The following is a 24,808-nucleotide window of genomic DNA, read 5'->3' on the forward strand; positions in this document are numbered from 1 at the left end:
AGAAAATAAGGCCAGGAGAGCCACTGTTTCCATGAAAAGGCAGAAGAATTGGATCCAGATCAGACTAACAGAGACAACCCCTGAGAAGGAGATAGATGTAACCAATCTCCCTGAAAAAGAATACAAAATAAAGATCATAACCATGCTGATGGATCTTCAGAGAAATATGCAAGAGCTAAGGGATGAAGTCCGGAAGGAGATTACAGAAATGAAACAAATCTCTGGAAGGACTTAAGAGCAGACGGATGAGGTGTAAGAGGCCGTTAATGGAATAGAAATCAGAGAACAGGAACACAGAGAAGATGACACAGAGAGAGATAAAAGGATCTCCAGGAATGAAACAATATTAAGAGAACTGTGTGACCAATCCAAAAGGAACAATATCTGCATTATAGGGGTACCAGAAGAAGAAGAGAGAGAAAAAGGGATAGAAAGTGTATTTGAAGAAATAATTGCTGAAAACTTCCCCAAGCTGGGGGAGGAAATAATCGCTCAGACCACAGAAGTACACAGAACTCCCAACAGAAGGGACCCAAGGAGGACAACACCAAGACACATAATAATTAAAATGGCAAAGATCAAGGACAAGGACAGAGTTTTAAAGGCAGCTAGAGAGAGGAAAAAGGTCACCTACAAAGGAAAACCTAACAGGCTATCATCAGACTTCTCAACAGAAACCTTACAGGCCAGAAGAGAACGGCATGATATGTTTAATGCAATGAAACAGAAGGGCCTTGAACCAAGAATACTGTATCCAGCATGATTAACATTTAAATATGAAGGAGGGATTAAACAATCCCCAGACAAGCAAAACTTGAGGGAATTTGCCTCCCACAAACCACCTCTACAGGGTATTTTAGAGGGACTGCTCTAGTTGGGAGGACTCCTAAGACTAAATAGATGTCACCAGAGAAAATAAAATCACAGCAAGGAAAGCAGACGAACCAAATACTAACTAAAGGCAAAAAGTAAAATCAACTACCCACAAAAGCAGTTCAAGGAAACTCAAAAGAGCACAGAATAAAACAACCAACACAGAAAGAATGTAGGAGGAAGAAGGAGAAGGGAGAGAAATAAAGAATCACCAGAGAGCGTTCATAATAGCCAAATAAGCGAGTTAAGTTAGACAGTAAGATACTAAAGAAGCTTAACTTGGACCTTAGGTAACCATGCATTCAAAGCCTGCAATGGCAATAAGTACATATCTTTCAATAATCACCTTAAATGTAAATGGACTGAATGTACCAATCAAAAGACACAGAGTAATAGAATGGATAAAAAAGCAAGACCCATCTATATGCTGCTTACAAAAGACTCACCTCAAACACAAAAACATGCACAGACTAAAAGTCAAGGGATGAAAAAAGATATTTCATGCAAATAACTGGGAGAAAAAAGCAGGTGTTGCAGTACTAGTATCAGACAAAATAGACCTCAAAACAAAGAAAGCAACAAGAGATAAAGAAGGACATTACGTAATGATAAAGGGCTCAGTCCAACAAGAAGATACAAACAGTATAAATGTATATGCACCCAACACAGGAGCACCAGCATATGTGAAACAAATACTAACAGAACAAAAGGAAGAAACAGAATGCAATGCATTCATTTTAGGAGAGTTCAACACACCACTCACTCCAAAGGATAGATTCACTGGACAGAAAATAAGTAACGACACAGAGGCACTGAACAACACACAAGAACAGATGGAGCTAATAGATATCTATTGAGCTCTACATCCAAAAGCAACAGGATACACATTCTTCTCAAGTGCACATGGAACATTCTCCAGAATAGACCACATACTAGGGCACAAAAAGTGGCTCAGTAAATTCAAAAAGATTGAAATCCTACCAACCAACTTTTCAGACCACAAAGGTATAAAACTAGAAATAAATTGTACAAAGAAAACAAAAAGGCTCACAAACACATGGAGGCTTAACAACATGCTCCTAAAAAATCAATGGATCAATGACCAAAAGATCAAGCAATATATGGAAACAAATGAAAACAACAACAGAAAGCCCCAACTTCTGTGGGATGAAGTGAAAGCAGACTTAACAGGAAAGTAAAGAGCAATCCAGGCATATTTAAAGAAGGAAGAACAATCCCAAATGAATAGTCTAATGTTGCAATTATCGAAATTGGAAAAAGAAGAACACATGAGGTCTAAAATCAACAGAAGGAGGGACATAATACAGATCAGAGAAGAAATAAATAAAATTGAGAAGAATAAAACAATAGAAAAAAATCAATGAAACCAAGAGCTGGTTCTTTGAGAAAATAAACAAAATAGATAAGTCCCTAGAGAGACTTTTAAAAAGAAAATGAGAATCCATATATATCAACAGAATCAGAAATGAGAAAGGAAACATCACGATGGATCCCACAAAAATACAAAGAATTATTAGAGAATACTATGAAAACCTATATGTTAACAAGCTGGAAAACCTAGAAGAAATGGGCAACTTCCTAGAAAAATACAACCTTCCAAGACTGACCAGGGAAGAAACACAAAAATTAAACAAACCAATTACAAGCAAAGAAATTGAAGCAGTAATCAAAAAACTACCCAGGAACAAAACCCCTGGGCCAGATCGATTTACCTCGGATTTTTATCAGACATACAGAGAAGACATAATAATCATTCTCCTTACACTTTTCCAAAAAATAGAAGAGGAGGGAATACTCCCAAACTCATTCTATGAAGCCAACATCACCCTAATACCAAAATCTGGCAAAGACCCCACTAAGACAGAAAATTACAGACCAATATCCCTGATGAATTTAGGTGCAAAAATACTCAAAAAATATTAGCAAAATGAATTCAAAAATATATTAAAAGGATCATACACCATGACCAAGTGGGATTCATCTCAGGGATGCAAGGATGGTACAACATTCGAAAATCCATCAACATCATCCACACAGAAACAAAAAGAGAGACAAAAACCACATGATCATCCCCATAGATGCTGAAAAAGCATTTGACAAAATTCAACATCCATTCATGATAAAAACTCTCAGCAAAATGAGAATAGGGTGCAAGTACCTCAACAGAATGAGGGCCATACATGATAAACCCACAGCTAACATCATACTGAACAGAGAGAGGCTGAAAGCTTTTTCTCTGAGATTGGGAACAAGACAGGGATGCCAACTCTCCCCTCTGTTATTTAACATAGTACTGGAGGTCCTAGCAGTGGCAATTAGACAAACCAAAGAAATACAAGGAATCCAGATTGGTAAGGAAGAAGGTAAACTGTCGCTATTAGCAGATGACATGATATTGTACATAAAAAACCCTAAAGAATACACTCTTAAAGTACTAGAACTGATATGAAAATACAGCAAAGTTGCAGGATACAAAATTAACACACAGAAATTTGTGGCTTTCCTATACACTAACAATGAACCAATAGAAAGAGAAATCCGGAAAACAACTCCATTCACAATTGCATCAAAAAGAATAAAATGCCTAGGAATGATGTTGGCAGCCGCGCTCAGAAAATAGCGCCCAATGCAGGGCAGCCGGAAGGCCCCGAACTTCCTAATGACAAATCATCCCACACCACTAAACTACATGCTAATTGCGCCTTGGCATAAGGACCAATGAGACCCACCAAATGGTTATGCTAATAAGGCATATGGAGCCGCACCAACCAGGTCAGAGCATGAGAACTATATAAGCAAGCCTCTCCTTCCCCTCTGGGTCCTGCTCAACTCATTTGTTTCACAAAGAGCTGAAGAATAAAGCTTTCTGCAGAAGAATCCTGCTGTTGTTGCGTGCTGTTCTTGCCGGCGAGGACAGGGCACGCGACAAGTGGTGCCGAATCCCGGGAACCAGAACATCACCGGCACAGGGAGGACCCTTCAGACATCTGGAGAGGATTCAGAACTGCAGGTCAGAAGAAAGCCCGGAGGGGTAAGTTCCGAGAGGCCCCTGCTTTTTAGGATGATGGTTGATGGTTCTCTGTAAATAAGGAGGCACCATGGGGAATGCACCGTCATTAGTCACGGCGCTGCAGACAGCTCTCAAAGAGCGAAACTTGAAGGTCTCCAGCAAAGTCTTAGGATCTTTGTGAAGGAGATAGACCGTGTGGCCCCCTGGTTCATTTGTTCAGGGTCCCTCTCAATCCTGAGCTGGGACAAACTGGGGAAAGATCTTGATAGAGAGGAGGAGGAGGGTAGCCTGAGGGGAGGCACCAGGCCCCTCTGGAAACTGATTAGAGCTTGTCTGCAAGATGAGAGATGTGAAAAGGTAATAAAAGAAGGTCAGAGAGCATTGACAGATATCCAAGAGAGCATGTCAGAAACGGAACGGGAAACAGAGAGCGCGCGCGGCCGAAAAAAGGCCACAAAAACGAAGGTAAAGAAACCTCAGAGTGAGGGAGAAAGCCCGCCTAGGGCAAAAGCGAAAGAGCCCCGAGAAGCGAGTGACAATCGCCTCAGAGAAAATAGTAAATACCCCTGGAAAGAGTTGAGGGACCTCCAACTCTCCAATAGGGAATCTGAGGAGGAATTAACGTCCGCAGAGGAAGGGGAAGAAAATAAAACCGCAGAGTGTAGAAGTAAGGGAACCAGCAAAGTTGAAAAGCGGACCAAGGAAAAAATGAAAGCAGGGTGTCCCCCGACGCCCTTTGCCCCGCCACCTTACGTGAGTGGCGCACTCTCCTTTTGCCACCCAGATACTCTTCAGGCAATTAGACAAATGTTTCCTGTATTTGAGGATAACGGTGTACGCTCTCACCAGCCCCTGAGCCATAAACAAGTTAAGGAGTTAGCAGAATCCGTTCGGGTTTATGGAGTCAGTGCTAACTATACCATAGCACAAGTTGAGAGATTAACAGAGACAGCCATGACACCCGCAGACTGGCAATATGTAACTAAGGCATGCCTTTCTAGTATGGGGCAATACATAGAATGGAAGGCATTGTGGCATGATATCAGCATGACCCAGGCACGCGCAAACGCGGCCGAAGGACAGCCTGCATGGTCATATGATATGCTGACGGGCCAAGGACAGTGGGTAGCCGACCAGACCGCCTTCCCCTTACAGGTATATGCACAAATAAACACGTGCGCCGCCAAGGCATGGAAAGCCCTCACCAACAAAGGAGAAGTATCAGGCAATTTGACAAAAATTATTCAGGGGCCGAGCAAGCCATTTTCTGACTTTGTCGCTCGTATGATGGAGGCCGCAGGCAGAATATTTGGAGATCAGGAACAAGCGATGCCCCTGGTAGAGCAATTAGTGTTTGAACAATGTACCAAGGAATGCAGACAGGCGATAACACCCTGGAAACAAAAAGGGATACATGCCTGGTTGAAAGCCTGTAGAGAAATAGGAGGGCCACTCACCAATGCGGGCCTAGCCGCGGCCATATTACAGAGCCACAAACAAGCCAGGATCACTAACAGAAGTATCAAATGCTTTCAATGCGGGAAATTAGGACATATAAAGAGAGAGTGTAGGAGCCCAGCTTCAGAACAAACAACCCAAAAGACCCCTGAGTTGTGCCCTAAGTGTAAGAAAGGCAGGCATTGGGCTAATGAGTGCCGGTCTATTAAAGATATAGAAGGGAAACCCTTAGAGTTGCCAAAAAACGCCCAGAGGGGCCCCCGTCACCAGGGCCCGCAAATATATGGGGCAACCAGCACGCAAGTGTCATTCGGGAACAACCAGGCCCCCCAAGGAGAGCCACTTCAGGTTCCGCGGGATTGGACATCCGTGCCACCACCAGAATAGTGTTGACTCCACAGATGGGAGTTCAGCCTATCCCTTCAGACTTTAAAGGCCCCCTACCACCAAATACCATTGGGTTACTCCTAGGGCGCTCTTCTGCTGCATTGAAAGGCCTGGTAGTTCATCCCGGAGTCATAGATCAAGATTATGAAGGACAGGTAAAAATCATGTGTTCGGCTCCCAGAGGAATCTATCCTATATCCCCGGGAGACCGCATAGCCCAGCTCTTAGTTTTACCTAGTCTCCACGCCAATTATCCTGCTACCAACACGGAGAGGGGAGAAAGGGGCTTCGGCTCCTCTGACTGGGATTCAGCCTTCATAGTATTAGATTTAGCAGACAGACCAAAATTAACTCTTCAAATAGAGGGAAAGAGCTTTGAGGGAATCCTAGACACTGGAGCAGATAAAAGTATTATCTCTGCAACCTGGTGGCCCTCCAAGTGGCCTGTGACCCAATCCTCACATTCATTACAAGGTTTAGGATATGAGTCAAGCCCTTCAATTAGTGCCAAACCATTGAAATGGCGAGCCCCTGAAGGACAAGAGGGTACAGTCACCCCTTATGTACTCCCTCTACCGGTCAATTTATGGGGGAGGGATGTCATGAGAGACTTAGGCCTCAAACTCATTAATGAATACTCCACCCCCGCCCAAGGCATGATGATGGACATGGGATACATCCCTGGCAAAGGGCTGGGGAAACACCAACAGGGACACATAGAGCCCATCCTGCCCAAAGTAAAGAATGACCGTCACGGCCTGGGTTTTTCATAGGGGCCATTGAAGATGCCATGCCCATACCTTGGCTCACAGAGGAGGCCGTATGGGTTCCTCAGTGGCCCCTATCCTCTGAAAAATTAGAAGCAGCTCATTGCTTAGTGCAAGAGCAGCTCCAAGTGGGACACCTAGAACCCTCTGTGTCCCCATGGAACACACCCATATTTGTAATCAGGAAAAAGTCAGGATCATGGAGGTTGCTTCATGATCTGAGAGCAGTAAATGCTCAAATGAGAATGCTTGGACCCGTACAGCGGGGACTGCCACTCCTCTCTGCCTTACCCAAAGAATGGAAAGTGCTCATAATAGATATTAAAGATTGTTTCTTTTCTATACCTCTAAGCTCCAAGGACAGGGAAAGATTTGCTTTTACTTTGCCAGCTATTAACCATGAACAACCCAATGCCAGATTTCAGTGGAAGGTCCTCCCTCAAGGAATGGCAAATAGCCCCACCATATGTCAACTGTACGTTCAGCGAGCGCTAGACCCAATTCGTAAGACCTATCCCACGCTAAAGATCATCCATTACATGGATGACATCCTTCTTTGCTCCCCACAACCAGCGGAAATAGAAGAAGCATATATAGATCTCACTAGATCCCTAGAAAATTGGAGACTGAATATAGCAAGCGAGAAGGTCCAAAAATCTAGTGTTAGCAAATTCCTAGGAGCAACCATTTACACAGATGTAATTTGCCCCCAAAAGCTTGAGATAAGACATAATCAATTGCGAAATTTGAATGACTTCCAAAAACTCCTAGGGGATATTAATTGGTTGCGCCCATACTTAAAGATACCCACCACTGAATTGACTCCACTATTTAAAACCCTAGAAGGAGACCCACAACTAACGTCACCGCGCTCCCTCACACCTGAGGCATTACAAGCCATTCGCAAAGTAGAACAGGCTTTGATGACAGCACAATTAAATAGAGTGCAATCGAATGAACCCTTTGAGTTGTGTGTCCTTCCCACCCCAGAGCTGCCAACAGCAGTCTTATGGCAGCACGGCCCACTGATCTGGATTCATCCCCAAGCCTCTCAGGCTAGGACAATAGAGTACTATCCAGCAGCCGTGGCCAAACTTGCTTTGAGAGGAGTAAAAACCTCCATGACACATTTCGGAGAGGCTCCAGCTAAAATTATAACCCCTTACAGCGTAGAACAGATACAAGTATTATGTGCTATGAACGATGATTGGGCCATACTTGCTTACAGTTTCTCAGGAACCTTTGATAATCATTTCCCTAAACATCCCCTCATCAACTTCGCCAAAAATCATCTCCTAGTATTTCCTCGGGTCACTAGCCTAACCCCGCTGCCTCATGGAAAAACAGTTTACACGGACGGGTCTAAGACAGGCACAGGTGCCTATGTCCATGATGGCAAAGTTGTGACAAAAGGCTACACGCCTGACACTCCACAAATAGTGGAATGTCGCATAGTCTTAGAGGTCCTACAAATCTTTCCTGAACCTTTAAATATTGTGTCTGACTCCTGTTATGTAGTTAATGCAGTCAAATCTCTAGAAGTGGCCGGGCTAATTAAAGCGTCCAGCCCAGTAGCCACTTTGTTCAAACAGATACAATCAGCACTACTTCATAGGCAATCTCCTTTGTATATAACTCATATCAGAGCACATTCAGGCCTTCCCGGGCCTATGACCCAAGGCAACCACCTGGCAGACCTCGCAACCAGAAGCATAGCCTTTCCCCTGCTAGACCCTATCACCACAGCTTCAAAATTCCACACACAATTTCATGTCACTGCCGAAACACTGCGCAAGCGGTTTAGCATAACCAGGGCCGAAGCTAGGAACATTGTCCTTAGCTGCCAACATTGCTGCAGCTTCCTTCCCACACCTCATGTTGGGATCAACCCCAGAGGTATTAGGCCTTTACAAGTTTGGCAAATGGATGTGACGCATATTTCGTCTTTTGGGAAACTGAAATATGTACATGTATCCGTGGATACTTGTTCAGGAGTCATCTTTGCCTCCCCATTGTCAGGAGAGAAAGCTTCCCATGTCATCCAGCACTGCCTTGAAGCTTGGAGCGCATGGGGGTTACCACAGATTCTGAAAACAGACAATGGCCCAGCCTATACCTCTACAAAATTTGCTCAATTTTGTCATCACATGGGGATAAAACATATCACTGGCCTTCCCTACAACCCACAGGGTCAAGGGATTGTGGAACGCGCGAACCGCACGCTCAAATCCTATTTACTTAAACAAAAAGGGGGAATTGAAGATATACCCCCCACACCAAAAACTGCCATAGCCCTAGCACTTTTCACTATAAATTTTTTGAATCTGGATGCTCAAAGCCATACAGCAGCGGATCGCCATAATCAGTGGCCAAAAGACCCACAAGAACTAGTAAAATGGAAGGACGTGTTATCTAACCAATGGAAGGGCCCGGATCCAATCATAATCAGATCCAGGGGAGCTGTGTGTGTTTTCCCCCAGGGTGAAGAAAATCCCTTCTGGATCCCGGAGCGCCTAACGAGGAAAGTCCTAAACAAAGGAGATGACTTCGCTGTACCTCCTGACCCTGCTCCTGACACTGGAGACCCTGACTCAGGGAGTATTGAGATGGGGAATCCTGTCTGCCTTTCCTAAGCCTATGCCTGTCCGTTTCAATGCAGCCGTTTTTCCGCGCTTTTTCACTACCAATACTAGTATGAACTTGCCCTACTTAGTTAAAGACACCCTAGTAGCTCCCCTGGGAGAAAACCGATCCTTCGTAACTAATGGGTCATTATGCTTCACCACTCAGAATCTAGCTGGCTGTATCTCCCTGAAACGGAGGAAATACGGATGGTTCAGTGACATAATTCTAGAGGCCAGTAGCCTCCCCGTTATGTCAGCTAAATTTGAAGGGCCTAATAAGGAAGGGAGCCCGTCCTATAAGAACATGACTATCCACCAGATGGTTCTCTGGATCAATGGCACATTTGTACACTCTCCCAGGAACAATTCCACCGACAGGCCTCGTCAACCCAAATATGCCTCCCATTGTGTGGGCGACTATGAGGGAGAGCTGTGGCCCTGGACTGACTGTCAGTCAACTGTAGTAACGTGGGCAACTGAGAGGCAGGAGTTTACCATCTCCCCAGATATGGAGGGACGGCCAGCCAATGAGGCTTGGTGGCCAGTAAAGGTGCTCGAAGGCGAGTTTCGTCAGCAGCTGAGCATGAACCCCTTCCATAAATGGATGCTGTGTGGAGTCAATGGCTCGTGTACCGACCTCTCCCCCTTTTCCGCCCTCCAGGGTGGGGGAATCGGTGTAAAAAATATCACCTTTTGGTGCGAGAATAACCACATGCGCGCACACTGGAACATGATCATGACCCATAACAACGAGAACTACACGTGTTCAGCAAAATCAGGTCCAGAGTCACCTAATTCCCTTTTTCCACCTTCTCCAGTATGCGTATACCCCCCATTTCTGTTTATCTTATCCAATAGTAGCTTTGACTCCTGCTCCAATGAAACCTGCTTTCTGTCTCAGTGTTGGAATGCGCGTAACTTTACCAATGCTTTGGTAGTCCGCATCCCCCGTTGGGTCCCTGTTCCCATAGACGCCCCTAACACCATGACTCTGTTTCGAGAAAGGCGCGATTTCGGTGTTACAGCCGCCATAGTGCTCCTGATCTCCGCGACTGCGGTCGCAGCCACCGCCGCTGGTATAGCTTTAGACACCTCCATCAAATCGGCTACAGAGCTCAATAACCTTGCAGCCTCAGTAGCTTCTGCCCTGGACCAACAGTCCACACTTGATGGCAAACTGAAAGGAGGAATAATGATCCTCAATCAACGCATAGATCTCGTGGAGGAACAAATGGAGGTGCTCTGGCAAATGGCCCAATTGGGATGTGAGCGGAAATATCGTGCCCTCTGCATCACTAGCATTCAATATAAAAATTTTACACGGGCAGCTAATCTGTCACGAGACCTGTCCCAGTATCTTTCAGGAAACTGGTCCCAAGACTTCGATGGGACACTAGAAGAGCTGCGGCGAGAAATTATCCACATCAACTCCACCCGTCTAGATATCTCCGTAGCGGAAGGACTCTCTTCCTGGTTCCTCAGAGCTCTCTCCCACGTCAAGGAGTGGGCGGGCATGGCTGGGATGGGCGTGTTCCTGCTTGGAGGTCTCATGCTCTTACTCTGGTTGTTATGCAGACTCCGCAACCAACATAAGCAGGACAAGGTGATCCTTGCTCAAGCCCTAATGGCGATAGACGTTGGCGCCTCTCCCCAAGTGTGGCTCAACATGCTTAAGAAGGAAGCTCGGCTTTAGCTTGAGGTAGCTCTTGCACCCTGAGCCCATGTGGCACTGCACCAGGCCCGAGTACCTCAATGCTTAATCACAGCTTTCTTTAAGAAGCTCATGGTGCAAGAGGGTTGAGAAAAAGGGTCCAAACCCTTTGTACCAAGCGGTCCCAACGCCAGCCAGAGGATGCGAGGCAAAGCACTGCAAGAGGTCTTGGACCCCTCTGAGAGGCATGCCTGACTGCATAGGGGTAGATGCCCAGAACCCCTCTCCAAAAAGGGGGCATCAGGAAGTATGATGGAGGTCAGGCCTCTGTCTCCGCCTCTGCTGGCAAGTTCCGCCTTGAGCTTCTGTTAGACAAAAAAGGGGGAGATGTTGGCAGCCGCGCTCAGAAAATAGCGCCCAATGCAGGGCAGCCGGAAGGCCCCGAACTTCCTAATGACAAATCATCCCACACCACTAAACTACATGCTAATTGCGCCTTGGCATAAGGACCAATGAGACCCACCAAATGGTTATGCTAATAAGGCATATGGAGCCGCACCAACCAGGTCAGAGCATGAGAACTATATAAGCAAGCCTCTCCTTCCCCTCTGGGTCCTGCCCAACTCATTTGTTTCACAAAGAGCTGAAGAATAAAGCTTTCTGCAGAAGAATCCTTCTGTTGTTGCGTGCTGTTCTTGCCGGCGAGGACAGGGCACGCAACAGAATAAACCTAACAAAAGAAGTGAAAGACCTATGCTCTGAAAACTATAAGATACTCCTAAGAGAATTTAAAGAGGACACTAGCAAATGGAAACTCATCCCATGCTCTTGGCTAGGAAGAATTAATATCGTTAAAATGGCTATTCTGCCCAAAGCCATATACACATTTGCTGCAATCTCTATCACATTACCAACAGCACTGTTCAACGACCTGGAACAAATAGTTCAAAAATTCATATGGAAACACCAAAGACCCCAAATAGCCAAAGCAATCCTGAGAAGGAAGAAACAAGTGGGGGGATCTCACTCCCCAACTTCAAGCTCTACTACAAAGCCACAGTAATCAAGACAATTTGGTACTGTCACAAGAACAGAGCCACAGACCAGTGGAACAGAATAGAGACTCCAGACTTTAACCCAAACATATATGGTCAATTAATACACAACTAAGGAGCCATGGACATACAATGGGGAAAGGACAGTCTCTTCAACAGATGGTGCTGGCAAAACTGGACAGCTACATGGAAGAGAATGAAACTGGATCACTGTCTAACCCCATACACAAAAGTAAATTCAAAATGGATCAAAGACCTGAATGTAAGTCATGAAACCATAAAACTCTTGGAAAAAACAAAGGCAAAAATCTCATGGACATAAACATGAGTGACTTCTTCATGAACATATCTCCCCAGGCAAGGGAAACAAAACCAAAAATGAACAAGTGGGACTATATCAAGCTGAAAAGCTTCTGTACAGCAAAGGACACCATCAATAGAACAAAAAGGTACCCTACAGTATGGGAGAATATATTCATAAATGACAGATCCGATAAAGGTTTGACATCCAAAATATATAAAGAGCTCATCACCTCAACAAACAAAAAGCAAATAATCCAATTAAAAAATGGCCGAGAAGCTGGACAGTTCTCCAAAGAAGAAATTCAGATTGCCAACAGAAACATGAAAAGATGCTGCACGTAGCTAGTTATCAGAGAAACGCAAATTAGAACCACAATGAGATATCACCTCACACCAGTAAGACACCTCACACCAGTAAGGCAAACAAAAACAAATGTTGTCAAGGTTGCGGAGAAAGGGGAAGCCTCCTACACTGCTGGTGGGAATTTAAATTAGTTCAACCACTATGGAAAGCAGTATGGAGGTTCCTCAAAAAGCTAAAAATAGAAATACCATTTGACCCAGGAATTCCACTTTTAGGAATTTACCCAAAGAATGCAGCAGCCCAGTTTGAAAAAGACAGATGCACCCTTATTTTTATTTCAGCACTATTTACAATAGGCAAGAAATGGAAGCAACCTAAGTGTCCATCAGTAGATGATTGGATAAAGAAGAGGTGGTACATATACACAATGGAATATTATTCAGCCCTGAGAAGAAAAAAAATCCTACCATTTGCAACATGGATGGAGCTGGAGGGTATTGTGCTTAGTGAAATAAGTGAAATAAGTGAAATAAGCCAGGCGGAGAAAGACAAATACCAAATGATTTCACTCATATATTGAGTATAAGAACAGAAAGAACTGAAGGAACAAAATAGCAGCAGAATCACAGAACCCAAGAATGGACTAACGGTTACCAAAGGGAAAGGGACTGAGGAGAATGGGAGAGAAGAGAGGGATAAGGCAGGGGGAAAAGTAAGGGGGTATTACGATTAGCATATATAATGTGAGGGGGGGCATGGGGAGGGCTGTGCAACACAGAGAAGACAAGTAGTGATTCTACAGCATCTTACTATGCTGATGGACAGTGACTGATGGGTTTTTTGGGGGGGACTTGGTGATGGGGGGACCCTAGTAAACATAATGGTCTTCATGTAATTGTAGATTAATGATAACAAAAAAAAAAAGAAGTAGGATTCTTAACTTACTCTTTAAGAAACAGACAATAACTCAGCCCACACTGGGTGCTGGGCAGGCAGTCTTGTTTGGTATACTCCCAGAGTAAGAGGCCTATATCCCAGGAAGAAATCAGAGCAGGAAGTTCCTTGTGTTAAGTTAATTCTAAGTATTCAAAGACCACTTAACAAGTCTGAACCCCCAGCCCTTAGTCACATTTCCTGAAGAATCCTTAAAAGGGGGAACCCCCAACCTTTCAGTGCACTCCTCTCTCTGAGGTTGCCCACCTTTCTGAGTGCACAACTTTAATTTTTCCCAAACTTTCAAGGCACTTCTCTCTCTCTGAGGTCGCCTGCACTTTTTCTCTGAGTAAGTTTAAATAAAACCTTTACTCTGCTTCACTACTGTGTCTCTGCCCTTCAATTCTTTGTTGCGGTGGGGACAAGGATGGAGGAAAATACACAACACCCACCCCCCCAACAGAATCAGTGAGCAACAGCTGGAATAAAAATTATTGGAGGTGCAAAAATGTGTCATAAGGAAAACAACCAGAAAGCAAAAAGGATGAAAAGCCCATAAGGTGAATTTGAAAGGAGAAAAACAAATACAATAAATAAATCCAAGAGTTTTTTAAAATAAAATAAGATTCTACCAAAGATAATCAATAAAATTAAATCAGAAATGAGATGGTGCATGACGAAATAAAGTATAAAATACAAATGATCTTATTCTAATAAATTAGTAAACTTTCGTGAAAATTAATTTTGAAATCACAATTAAATAAGTGATTTTCTGTAAGAACTGTAAATTACCAAAACAGAATGAATAAATTAATAACCAAGCAAAAAGTTAAAAAATTACCAAAGAATTGCCTCAACAAGAGCTCCTACCAGGATGATTCACTAATGAATTCTTTCAAACTTTCAAGGAAAAAAATTTACCACATTATATAACTCCCCTGGGATACCAAAAAAAGATGGAAAGCCACAAAGGTGAATTTCAGTACCGGATAAACATACCATTAAAACAGTAAACTATGGAGCACTTGTTCTCACCATGGCTGCACATTAGAATCACCTATAAAGCTTTTTAAACTCCTAATGCTTGGGCCATCTCCACACCCAAACATACTCATAGCCACCCCATACACATACATACAAAATGAAAACAGAATCTCTCAGAAAGGGCCCAGCCATCAGTGATTTTTAAAGCTCCCCAAGTGATTACAATGTGCAAGCCAAGGTTGAGAACTACTGCTCCAGAGCAATTTCACTTATGATTTATGGAGCAAAGATGCTAACTACAATACAAGGAAACAGAATTCAATAGTCCGTGACAGTTTTAAGCCACCTAAACAAAAAGCAGCATTTTCCTCATGGATGCAAAGATGTTTCCAAATTAGAAAATAAGAGCAAATATACAATGATCTCTTACGGTTTCCTACCACATGCTTTTTAAAATACAAGAGTAATTCCTTACCAAGATTCTAAAAGCATCTGCTTTAAAACAACAGACTAAATATCTGGCATTATACTTAATGAAACTACATGCACTACAGTCAGAAACACAACAAAAGTGCCCCTCCAACATCATTTTTAATATTGTTTTTAGTTCTGGACACGGTAAGAAGGTATGAAGTAAATACATGAGCAAGAAATAGGCAGAAGTATGGTTACAGGTAGACAAAATTATGGCATACACAAAGGCTGAGAAACAGAATAAATGAAAGATTTCAGCACAACTGAATCAAAAATATTCCTATGTACTAACAATAACTAGCTGAAAATACAATAGGAGAAACAAGTATCTTCACAATAGAATAAAAAATTACAAAACACTTAAAAATAGTTTTAATGAAAACTCTGTGACAGAGCTAAAACTCTAAAATTATTTACTAGAAGATAGAGACAAACTTGACTAAATAGGATAGATAATGTATATTCTGGATAAGCAAACTAAAATAACATACTTCAAAAGTGTACATTTCGTTGATGCTTGGAGGGAGTTGAAAAGAGTAAGTCTAAGTCCACCTGAGAAAATAAATAGGTCAGCGTACTAAAGATAATTAGGAAAGTTGAGTTTTCTACAGGAGACCTAAATCTCCCAGATTTTACACCTCACTTTAATGTTTCAATTATCAAAATGGTGCAACACCACAGTACCAAGAGACAAATGAGTACGTGGAAAGAATAGATGGCCTGGAAATAGACTCTATATTACATATAGGAATTGAATGCATGATGAAAGAAGAGTCACGTACCAGTAAGTAAAAAAAAAGTACTCACTTAGAAAAGCATCAGAGTATATCTCCACCCAAAATAAATTATAGCCCAAAATATATACCAGATGGAGTACCAGCTTACATATAACAAATCAATCCCTTTTACCCTCCAAAAAACTGTATGTATACTATATCTGTGTCAAAGCTTTGAAGGGGAGGTTGACCATTCTGCGCTTAGGAGAAAAAGAGAAAATTATAAATAAAAAAAAATTAAGATTTGACTATAAAAATAAGTTATACATCCAATAGACTAAAACATAAATAAAAAACAACATACTAATAAAATTTTTGTAAGAAATATGACAGGTTTATTTTATAATTTTTTTAAATTAACTTTGAAAAGACTAAAAAAACAAAAAAAAATAACCTAAAATTCATGAGAGGGATAATAAATAAAAAAAGTTTTGCTAAAGAAATTAAGACAAGGGCAAGTTAAAATAAAAGTGAGGAAAGGGGTGGGGGGTGGGAGTGGTAGGATTATTCATCATGGATGTGTGTTTAAATTACTCCAATATAATTCTGTAGCAACACAGTTCTATCAGGACCCATTTTAAACTTGCTATACTTCTCAGGTACCCCATTTCCAGGCAGATAGCCCAAAGAAACAAAGGTAAACATGGAGAAACATATGTGCAAAGATATTTTTTGCAGCTTTTTCCTTATAATAGAAAAAACTAAGCAAAGGAACCTAAAGTTAGCAAAAGGAGAGGGTTTGGTGAGTTACGGCACATCTATACACTCTGGAATATTATGAAGGCATCAGTATGTTTTCAAAAACTATGCAACGGTAAGAAAAACACTTAGGATATGCAGAAATGTTGAGCAAAAAAAAACACAGGACTGAAAATGGTTAAAGTACTACAATTTTAAGAGCACGTATACTTAAATTCTGCTTTGAAAGCCGTAACGATGTTTTTGAGAAAGAACTGGGAGAAAAAAGGAAAAAGCATGCAATTGCGGCAGCTGTGCTGGGAGGGGGAACACATGGTGGGACCATAGGCTTTCGGCGGGCCTCTGGGAAGTGGGTGAAGGGAGAAAGAGGGAAGAGAGGAGGGGAGAGGAGGGAGGGCTATCCTGAGGTGGAAGCAGCAGGGGTGGGCGGGCTTTTGGGCGGGCAGTTGGGTTCCGTTCTACCTTCCGGCACACCCTTCACAGGCTGGACCTCTGGGCCGGAAGCCCAGCTCCAGGGTGCTTTGTGTGCATCCTCTAAGGCACTGTACAGTCTTTGCAATGACTTTCATTCCCGAAAGACCTTGTGTTCCAAACCAAATGTAAGAGCTTTATTGTACCCAAAACGCTTTGACGTACCTACCGGAAGTGCTCCTTGACCTTACGTGCCGGAAGGACTTCTCCCTAAAAACGAAAGTGTGTAGTAAAACCCGTGCCCATTTTCGGCTCAGACGGCGTAAGGAGCGGTTGGTAAGTCTTGGCTCTGGGAATTTTTCAGAAGTGCTTTAATTTAGAATTACAGCCACAGTGGAACATTGAGAACTGTGGTGGACACGTGAAAGAAAGGCAAAAGGTCCGTAAGTCATCGGAGCGGCCACAGGAGCGGTACAGAGGTAGGGTCCCCCGTAAACACGGATGCCTTTGGGCGCCCAGTGATACGGCCTTTCCAGCTGGCCAGCTTATAGCTGCAACTGCGGCGAACCTTGTGGACTTTAAGCCAAAGTTTTTCTGGGGCTCATTCTGCCAGGGAAATTCTCCTCCTGATCCTCACTTTCTTCAGGCCCAGGTGTGGGTGGGACAGCTTCCAAACACTGCCTGATTCAGAGCACTTGGGGTTCCCTTTGACTGGAATCTTTTCCGCGCCAACCCCTCGGCGTTCCACCCACCCCTTTCTGGAAAAAAATGGCTTCTCCAGAGGATACCCGCAACTTTGAGAGTAATTCTAGTGGTTTCCAGAACTCCATGAAGTGGAAATTTGCAGACAATGCTGAGGGTCAAAATGGCAATAGTGAGGAACTAAACCCAGAAAAGGCCCAGAGAGGGTGGTATAGACAGCAAGACCAAGACTTTTCATCAATCTGTGTGACAGCTGTCCAGGGCATTATAGAAAAACCGATGCCAAAAGAAAAGGGAGAGGCTGCTGCTAGTGCAAAACCGAGCACCGGAGAGCTTCCCAACCCTGCAGAAAGTCCAGCCAGGCCTAGCATCTTCCCTGCTTCTCGGAAAAGTAAAGTGCCTGCCACAGAGGTCGGAGCAGAGAAGGAAAACCTAGTGATAGAGCTCAGGAAGCTTGGTCACCAGGAAGTGATGGGACATCATCATGAACAGCCACAAAGTGATCAAAGAGATGTCTTTTTTGAACCCTCTATAGACCTAACATTTTTAGAGGAACATGACTCTCCTGCAGAAATTCAAAAGTGTAAAGAAAGGAACCTGCTGACTGAGTATCCGTATTTAGGAGGGGTGTGGTTTGCTGTGGATGAGAGTGGCACAGTCAGATTCTCTCAGGCAAACCCAGTCTCACAGGGTCTCTTGCCAGTTTCAAAGCCTCCATCCTTCACCACGAACCAGGTCACCTACCAGTCTCAGTTTTACAGTGGTCTTTGGCATGGCTACGCATGCTCCTGGAACACCAATTCCATGCCTTCTCTCTATCCCTCCATGGTCAGAAGCTCATTCCTGACTAGGAATAGTGACCAGAGCTGCCTAAGTTATCATAGCTCGGATTCGACCCTGTACTCCCACAGCTGGCCGAGACCTCTGGAGACACCACAGGAAGGCCAATTGGAGAGTTCTCATTCATTTTCCTTCAGAAGTTTCAGACGAGAGATGGAGGAGAAGAGAATGCCATTCCAAGAGATACCATCATATCTTTGGAGACAACATGCATCCCGTACCCCGCCACAGGTTCCCTTGGCACAAAGGTCACAGGACGGTTTCATTGACAGCCACTGTCACTTGGACGTGCTCTATTCCAAGGTGTCTTTCAAAGGGTCCTTTAGCAAGTTCAGAGAAATTTATAGCAGCTCCTTCCCTAAAGAATTTCAGGGCTGCATCTCTAACTTCTGTGATCCTCACTTGCTATGCGATGGCCTATGGGAAGAGCTCTTGAAAGAAGATATGGTTTGGGGGACCTTTGGCTGCTGCCCCAATTCTGCACGTCACTACAGCAACATCCTAGAAAGACATATTTTGGAAACCTTGCGTCACCCCAAGGCTGTAGCGTTTGGAAAAATGGGCTTGGATTATTCTTGCAAGTGCACCACACCTCCACTACAGCAGCATAGGGTATTTGGGAGACAGCTGCAGCTGGCTGTATATCTAAAGAAGCCCTTGTTGATTTACTGCCGAGAAGCTGACAAAGACATGCTGTACTTCCTGAAAAAGTACGTGCCCCCTGACTACAAGATCCATTGGCATTGTTTCATTGGCAGTTATGCAATCATCGAGCCCTTTCTGAAGTATTTTCCCAACTTGTTTGTGGGCTTTACAGGAATCGTGACTTACGTTACTGCTGGGGAGGTCCGAGAAGCTCTGAAAAAGATCCCGTTGGAGAGAATCCTTGTGGAATCTGGTGCTCCCTACTTCCTCCCTCATGGGGTTTCCAAAATACTTTTCCGACGTTCCCACCCAGGCCTGGCCCTGTATACAGTTCAGGAGATTGCCAGAGTCAAAGGTCATTCACTCTCCCACACTTTGGTCACCTTGCGTGGGAACACTTACCGCATCTACAATATTTAATCAGAGACTGAACAGTCAGGAGTCTTCCAGAAAAGAGAGACAAGTGGCCTGACAGCATGGACTTGGTTTGAACTTTGCCTGTGTGTCCCATGTCGAGAGTGTGTTCCGCTAACCCACTGGAACAGAATAAACCCGGGCAGATGGTCTTCCTGAAAACCTCTTCAAAGGACTTCTGCTTCTAACTGGCAGGATGGGGTGCAATGGGATGGGAGGAGGTGAGGGGTGAGTACTACCCTTGAGGTTATCAGGTTTTCTCCTTCCACCCAAATTGTGCCAGGGTAGCCAGTAAAGAAAAAGAGTTCCATAGAGTACAAGTTTGCTAATATAAATCCCTCTTATCTGCAGCCTGTGTTTTTGAGCAGTTGGTAGATAAAGCCAACCTCCTACTTTGTCTTTAAGGGGAAAAGAAGAAAGCAAGCAGGGAATGTTGAATTTTAAGTGAGCTAGGTGATTTGTTCTGTTTATTGCTAACATCTACTTGTTAGAGGAATTCTATAATCCATATGGTTTGTTAGAGTCATAAATTCAGTGACTGAATTGCAATTTCTTATTTCTCATTTCATCTAAAAGGCCATAGATGTAAATAAAAAGTAGTTAACAGTCATAATGTGCCAGAGCACTATAGAAGAACTTGAGTGATGGAAGCCAAATTGGTTGACACTGGTTCAGCCTCTCAGCCAGGGTGGCCAGATGAGAGGTGACTCTGGTGATAAGTGAGATGTATGTCAAGATTTTTTTTTAAAAAGGGGAGAAAAGAGAAAACTGAGAGGAGAAAGCTTTCACCCTCCTTGTTGCTTCATGCCTGAAATCTGAGCTGGTAGGGGTGGGAAGATGGAAGGAGCCAGGATTCCCAAAGACATCCTATTGAACAGGCTACCTCCTGATAGGTTAGCTGTTAAAAATATGCCACAATGCATTTTTCAACCATTTTGTCAGGTTTTCTTTTAAGACACCTCCCCCCATAAGAAAGGTGGTTAGATACTGAATGAAAACAAAAAACTTTAAGTAACCATTTAATTAGTGATTCAGTTAATTTTCAAATTTTGCCAGTACACAGGATTCAAACTCAGATTGCTTAGGCAAATATTTTTATATGTATTTACTGCACAGTAAAGTATTTGTTTCATATATTGGTAGGAATAAAAGCAGTCAGGAAATAAAGGATTAGTTTAATAAAAGTAAGAAATAGTAATATCGTCAAGGAAATATTTTGGATTCCACAAAAATCATTTGAGCTACTTTAATAAGAAAACTGAAGTGATCTTTGCTTTTGCCAATTGATTGGGTGTGGAACAGTATCTACCAGAACAGCTTCTCAGATGTCTTCCTGTATTTCTTAAAGATTGTTTTGTTGAATTTTGTTTTCACCTTTTCATTGTGTTGGTATTACAAATAAACCATATACAAGTAAAGTACTTGTAATACATATGTTATTTAAGTTTATATGTTAAATATGAAAGTTTTACATCAGTGTCAATTATGTACGCTTTTGAAATGGAAGTAACATGATATACTGGTTAAGAATAAATGAGTGGTTTTTGTGAGTATGTTGTGCTTTCAAAATTACTGGAAGGAATATAAATTTGACAAAAACTATCAAAATTGCAAATGTACATATCCCTGGAATCAGCAATTCCTCATTTAGGAATTTATTCTGAAGATGTATTCACATGCATTCATGGGAAATTATACATGTACAAGATTATTCTTGTAGCATAGTTTGTAATGGCAATCCGGAAACAAATGTTCAGAAATAGAGGGCTAGCTCTAAATTACTGTGCATTCATAGAAGAAAACATTACCGAAAAGAATGAATAAAGTCATTATGTGCTTATATGAAGCAATCCTCAACTTGTTTTAGATGAAAAGGGAAAGATGCAGAAAAAAATAGGTACTGTATGGGTATGTTGTATATGACTGTGTAAAGGTACATATTTATTTTTCCCTTAATATAACTCTGGAAGAAACTGACATTTGCTGCTTTGGGTGGCTGAGTGTAAGGTGTGGGCAGTGTGGCTGGAACAAGAAGGAAGAAAAAGTTTGACTATAAACCTGTTTCTTTAAGTTATAAGTAATGTGTATCCTTACAAAACAGAAAATATATAAATTAGTAAAAATCTCAAATTTTCTTTACAAAATAGTTGAATATGTATAAGCTCATTCTGTTTCTTGCAATGCAACCAATCACATCATACTATCAAAGGAAAATTTTAAATGCTTAAACAAATATATAAGACCCTCCAGCTTTATTAATGCAACAGTTTTAAGCCAAGTTTAATTCCAAGGAGCTTCTGGTAGATCTATATTAACTCAATGTTAGAAGTGGTATGAAAATGTTTTTAATTGGTATTTTTCACACTTTCACAAAGAGGCAATTCTGTTATAAGAAAACTTACAACAAAATCAGCTTATAAATGCTGATCCAATTAACTGAGTGACCCACAAATTGGTTTCCTAAATTCATTCTGACCAGCAAAATACAAGTACCCACCAAAATTTATTTATAACTTTGCCAGCAGTTTTATAGGATTTCTCATGGTACTTATAACATATACAGGTGGCAGAACCGAAAGACAGAAATGTGCACATTGTCCATAAACACCAAATAAAAGTCGTATTATTTTTCCTTCTCCATAAGTGAGTGGCTCTTCAACTATTTGAGCTGCGTTCCTCCATAGTACCTATAAAAGATATCCTCGTCCAAACTTAAAAGGTTTTCATGTCAAGAAAGACCAACATAAAGGAAATGTGTATTTCCTCTCCACATGAACCAGAGGTACCAGACTGATCAAATATCCTCCAGGATGTGTTTCCTGTTTTGAGACCATCAAGGACTTCATTAAAGTTTGGATATTAATAAGCTTTAGCCATTAAAAATGCATATCTTAGGCTTGCCTTCAATTATAGAACCTCGTTGCAGTCATAAAGAATAAAATCTTCAAGCATTCATAGCTGTCATCATTCACATCCATTGTATTCACAAAACCAAGGTGTATCAACTCAAAAAGCTGTTAATGTTTATGACTCTTATCTATATATGTATCCTATACATACACCCATATCCTTTTTTAAGTCTGTGTCTACATATACCTATGTTTGTATTTCTCTGCCTGCCTACCTACAGAGTTGAAAGATTACACCTATAAACTGACAATTGCATTTATCTCTGGGGATAAAAACCAAGGAACTTGGGGTCAGGAGTAGGAAGGAGATTTATTTTTCCCTGTATATTCTTTTGAGTCACATTTCATAATCATGTTCATGTATTATTTAAAAATAGAGACCATCAATGTGAAAGCACCTGGAACATGCTAGATATTCTAAAGATATTTATGGATGTACAGTGAACCTTGTTCATGAGTACCGCCGTATACTTAGGATACCTCAAGTCTATTCAAACATTTTCTTCCTCCCTCCTCCCAAAAAAGCTGAAGCAGATGTGGTGGGTAGTAACATATTCAATCTTGAAAATGCATCATGACCCATGTGTCTAGCTCATTAGGCTGCCTGGACAGGTATGAATCTTGTAATGCACAAAGCACAGGCTTAAGACTCTCATGACACTCCTGCAATCCATGCATTGATCCTGAAATAATGAAATAATGTAGACCATACCTGTAGACCTCTTCTCCCACTATTCCTCCATCAAACATCCCTAATCTCCCAGCACGCTCTGCTCAGCATTGAGAATACAAAATGAACATGTTGTACTCTTTGAGAGCAAAGACCTTACAAATGTAAGAGAAGACCAAAACCAGTTGTAATAAAACCAAATCCTCGGTATACATCTGAAAGAGCATTAGCATTGAAGAGGGAATAATCAACTTTCTGGAGGGAGGGGCATGAGTGGACAGGAAAAGCATATGTACAATTTAGTCTTAAAGGATGAGTCAGAGATAATCAGGACATGCGTGGGGCTGGTGGGTGTGGGTAGAGTAAGAGAGAGAGGAGGAATTGTCAGTGACCTGGGACACAAAAGGGACGGTCCAGAGGCACAGAGTGGAAGCTCAAGAAATACTGAGCATGTGAATGGGTAATAGGAGACTGCATTTTTATAACATTTTAGTGCTCCTAAAATGTGTTTGCATAATTACTCCATTCACAGTGATGCTGGGGATCTTGTTTGCAGAGTCGAAGAATGAACTTAGCAAACACTCAAGGAAGGAGAGCCAGGGAGAGGCTTTTATTGAAAGGTACAATGAGAGGACAGAGCTTCTGGCTCGCACCAGAAGGGGACAAGAGAGCCCAGGTTGGTGCATTGTCTAGGGGGTTTATAGGCAGTTGAGGATTTTGGGGAACTGATAAAGGGCTTAGGCGTGTGGACTTGTTAAAAGTGGTCTTAGGGTGTTTGTTCTTGAGACATTAAGTCCCTTTTAGCATGCTAAAGTGGATCTTACACATGATTACAAACCATTAGCATGATAGAAACATGGGCTGCTTTCCTTTATCTGGGGAATATCAACTGATCTCACTGAAGAATGACTCTAGAGCTTGATGTTTTAAGAGTTTTGGTAGGGGGTTTCCTTGCATGTTGTTACACTGCTCTGACTAAATATCCTGCCTTGCTTTCTCCGGAGGCCCTCACCCTACTCTGACTACACCCATGGTGTCTGTCTCATTCCCCCATCTACAGATAGCGACCCTAGCTCCTGCTAGGGAAAGGGGACGACTACTGCTCTGGCTGCTTCATGCAGTAAAGGGTGCAGCTAGGTCTCCATCACTGGGCAGTCGAGAGGGCCCCAGAAGATGGGCACTTTTATTCTGGGTTCCAATACTATTTGCAGTTTTATGGCTTCTAGGCAAGATAGAACAAATCGTGGTACTAGGTTGAGTAGCAGTATCTGGAGCTGGATTTTCCATTCTGGAAGAACAAACTTGACAAGGAGATTAAAGAGTGCATGGCTAAATTTAAGAATGAAGAATAATAAGATTCTAATTGAAATGATGGGAGAATACAAACATCTGGAGAATTATAGCCAGATACTTTGGGGAAACTAGAATTCTGGATCCAGTTTATGTCCCAATGACTGGTATTAGGATTCAGTATAGATAAGGGTGTATTATTGAAACAACTTTAGAGAAAAGTCACCCTCTTTTTTATTAGAAGTAACCAGATGAAGAAAATAATTAACACTTGGCTTTATTATTTGCATAAGTGGAGCAAGAAGAGCAATTGATTACATAGGCTCTTTTAAATGTGCTTTGCTGGAACTTTTTATAAGGATTTTCAGATTGGACTTTTAAAGGCCTCTCAAGGCCAGAAAGCCAAGTCAGCCATCAGGTTTTTGCTGCAGTACCTGTAGATTTGGGTGAATTCCTCTCTTCTTGAGGTCCCTAAGACATTCTGAGGTTCCTGCCCCTGCCAGGAAGTGACCTTCCTTACTCACCTGGTAAGAAGACTGCTGGAAACCCTGTAAGGAAGGTACCAGGCCTGTTCTCCCAAGGGGCTTTGTTGGCTTTATAATGTCAAC

The 24,808-nt window shown here is 42.4% G+C and overlaps 1 protein-coding gene and 1 pseudogene across 1 annotated transcript; both read left to right on the plus strand.

Moving 5' to 3' along the window:
- The first annotated feature begins 3,518 nt into the window (after positions 1-3,518).
- LOC140847517 (uncharacterized) lies at positions 3,519-16,857 on the plus strand. Its single transcript, XM_073228042.1, has 3 exons — positions 3,519-3,925; positions 8,997-10,547; positions 16,803-16,857. The coding sequence occupies exons 2-3, from the start codon at positions 9,058-9,060 to the stop codon at positions 16,855-16,857; spliced, it is 1,545 nt and encodes a 514-aa protein (XP_073084143.1). The 5' UTR covers positions 3,519-3,925; positions 8,997-9,057.
- A 641-nt stretch (positions 16,858-17,498) lies between these two features.
- LOC140847518 (putative deoxyribonuclease TATDN2 pseudogene) lies at positions 17,499-19,337 on the plus strand (annotated as a pseudogene).
- Positions 19,338-24,808: the final 5,471 nt, after the last annotated feature.

This window comes from Manis javanica, chromosome X (genome assembly GCF_040802235.1).
Source record: "Manis javanica isolate MJ-LG chromosome X, MJ_LKY, whole genome shotgun sequence".
Lineage (NCBI taxonomy): Eukaryota > Metazoa > Chordata > Mammalia > Pholidota > Manidae > Manis > Manis javanica.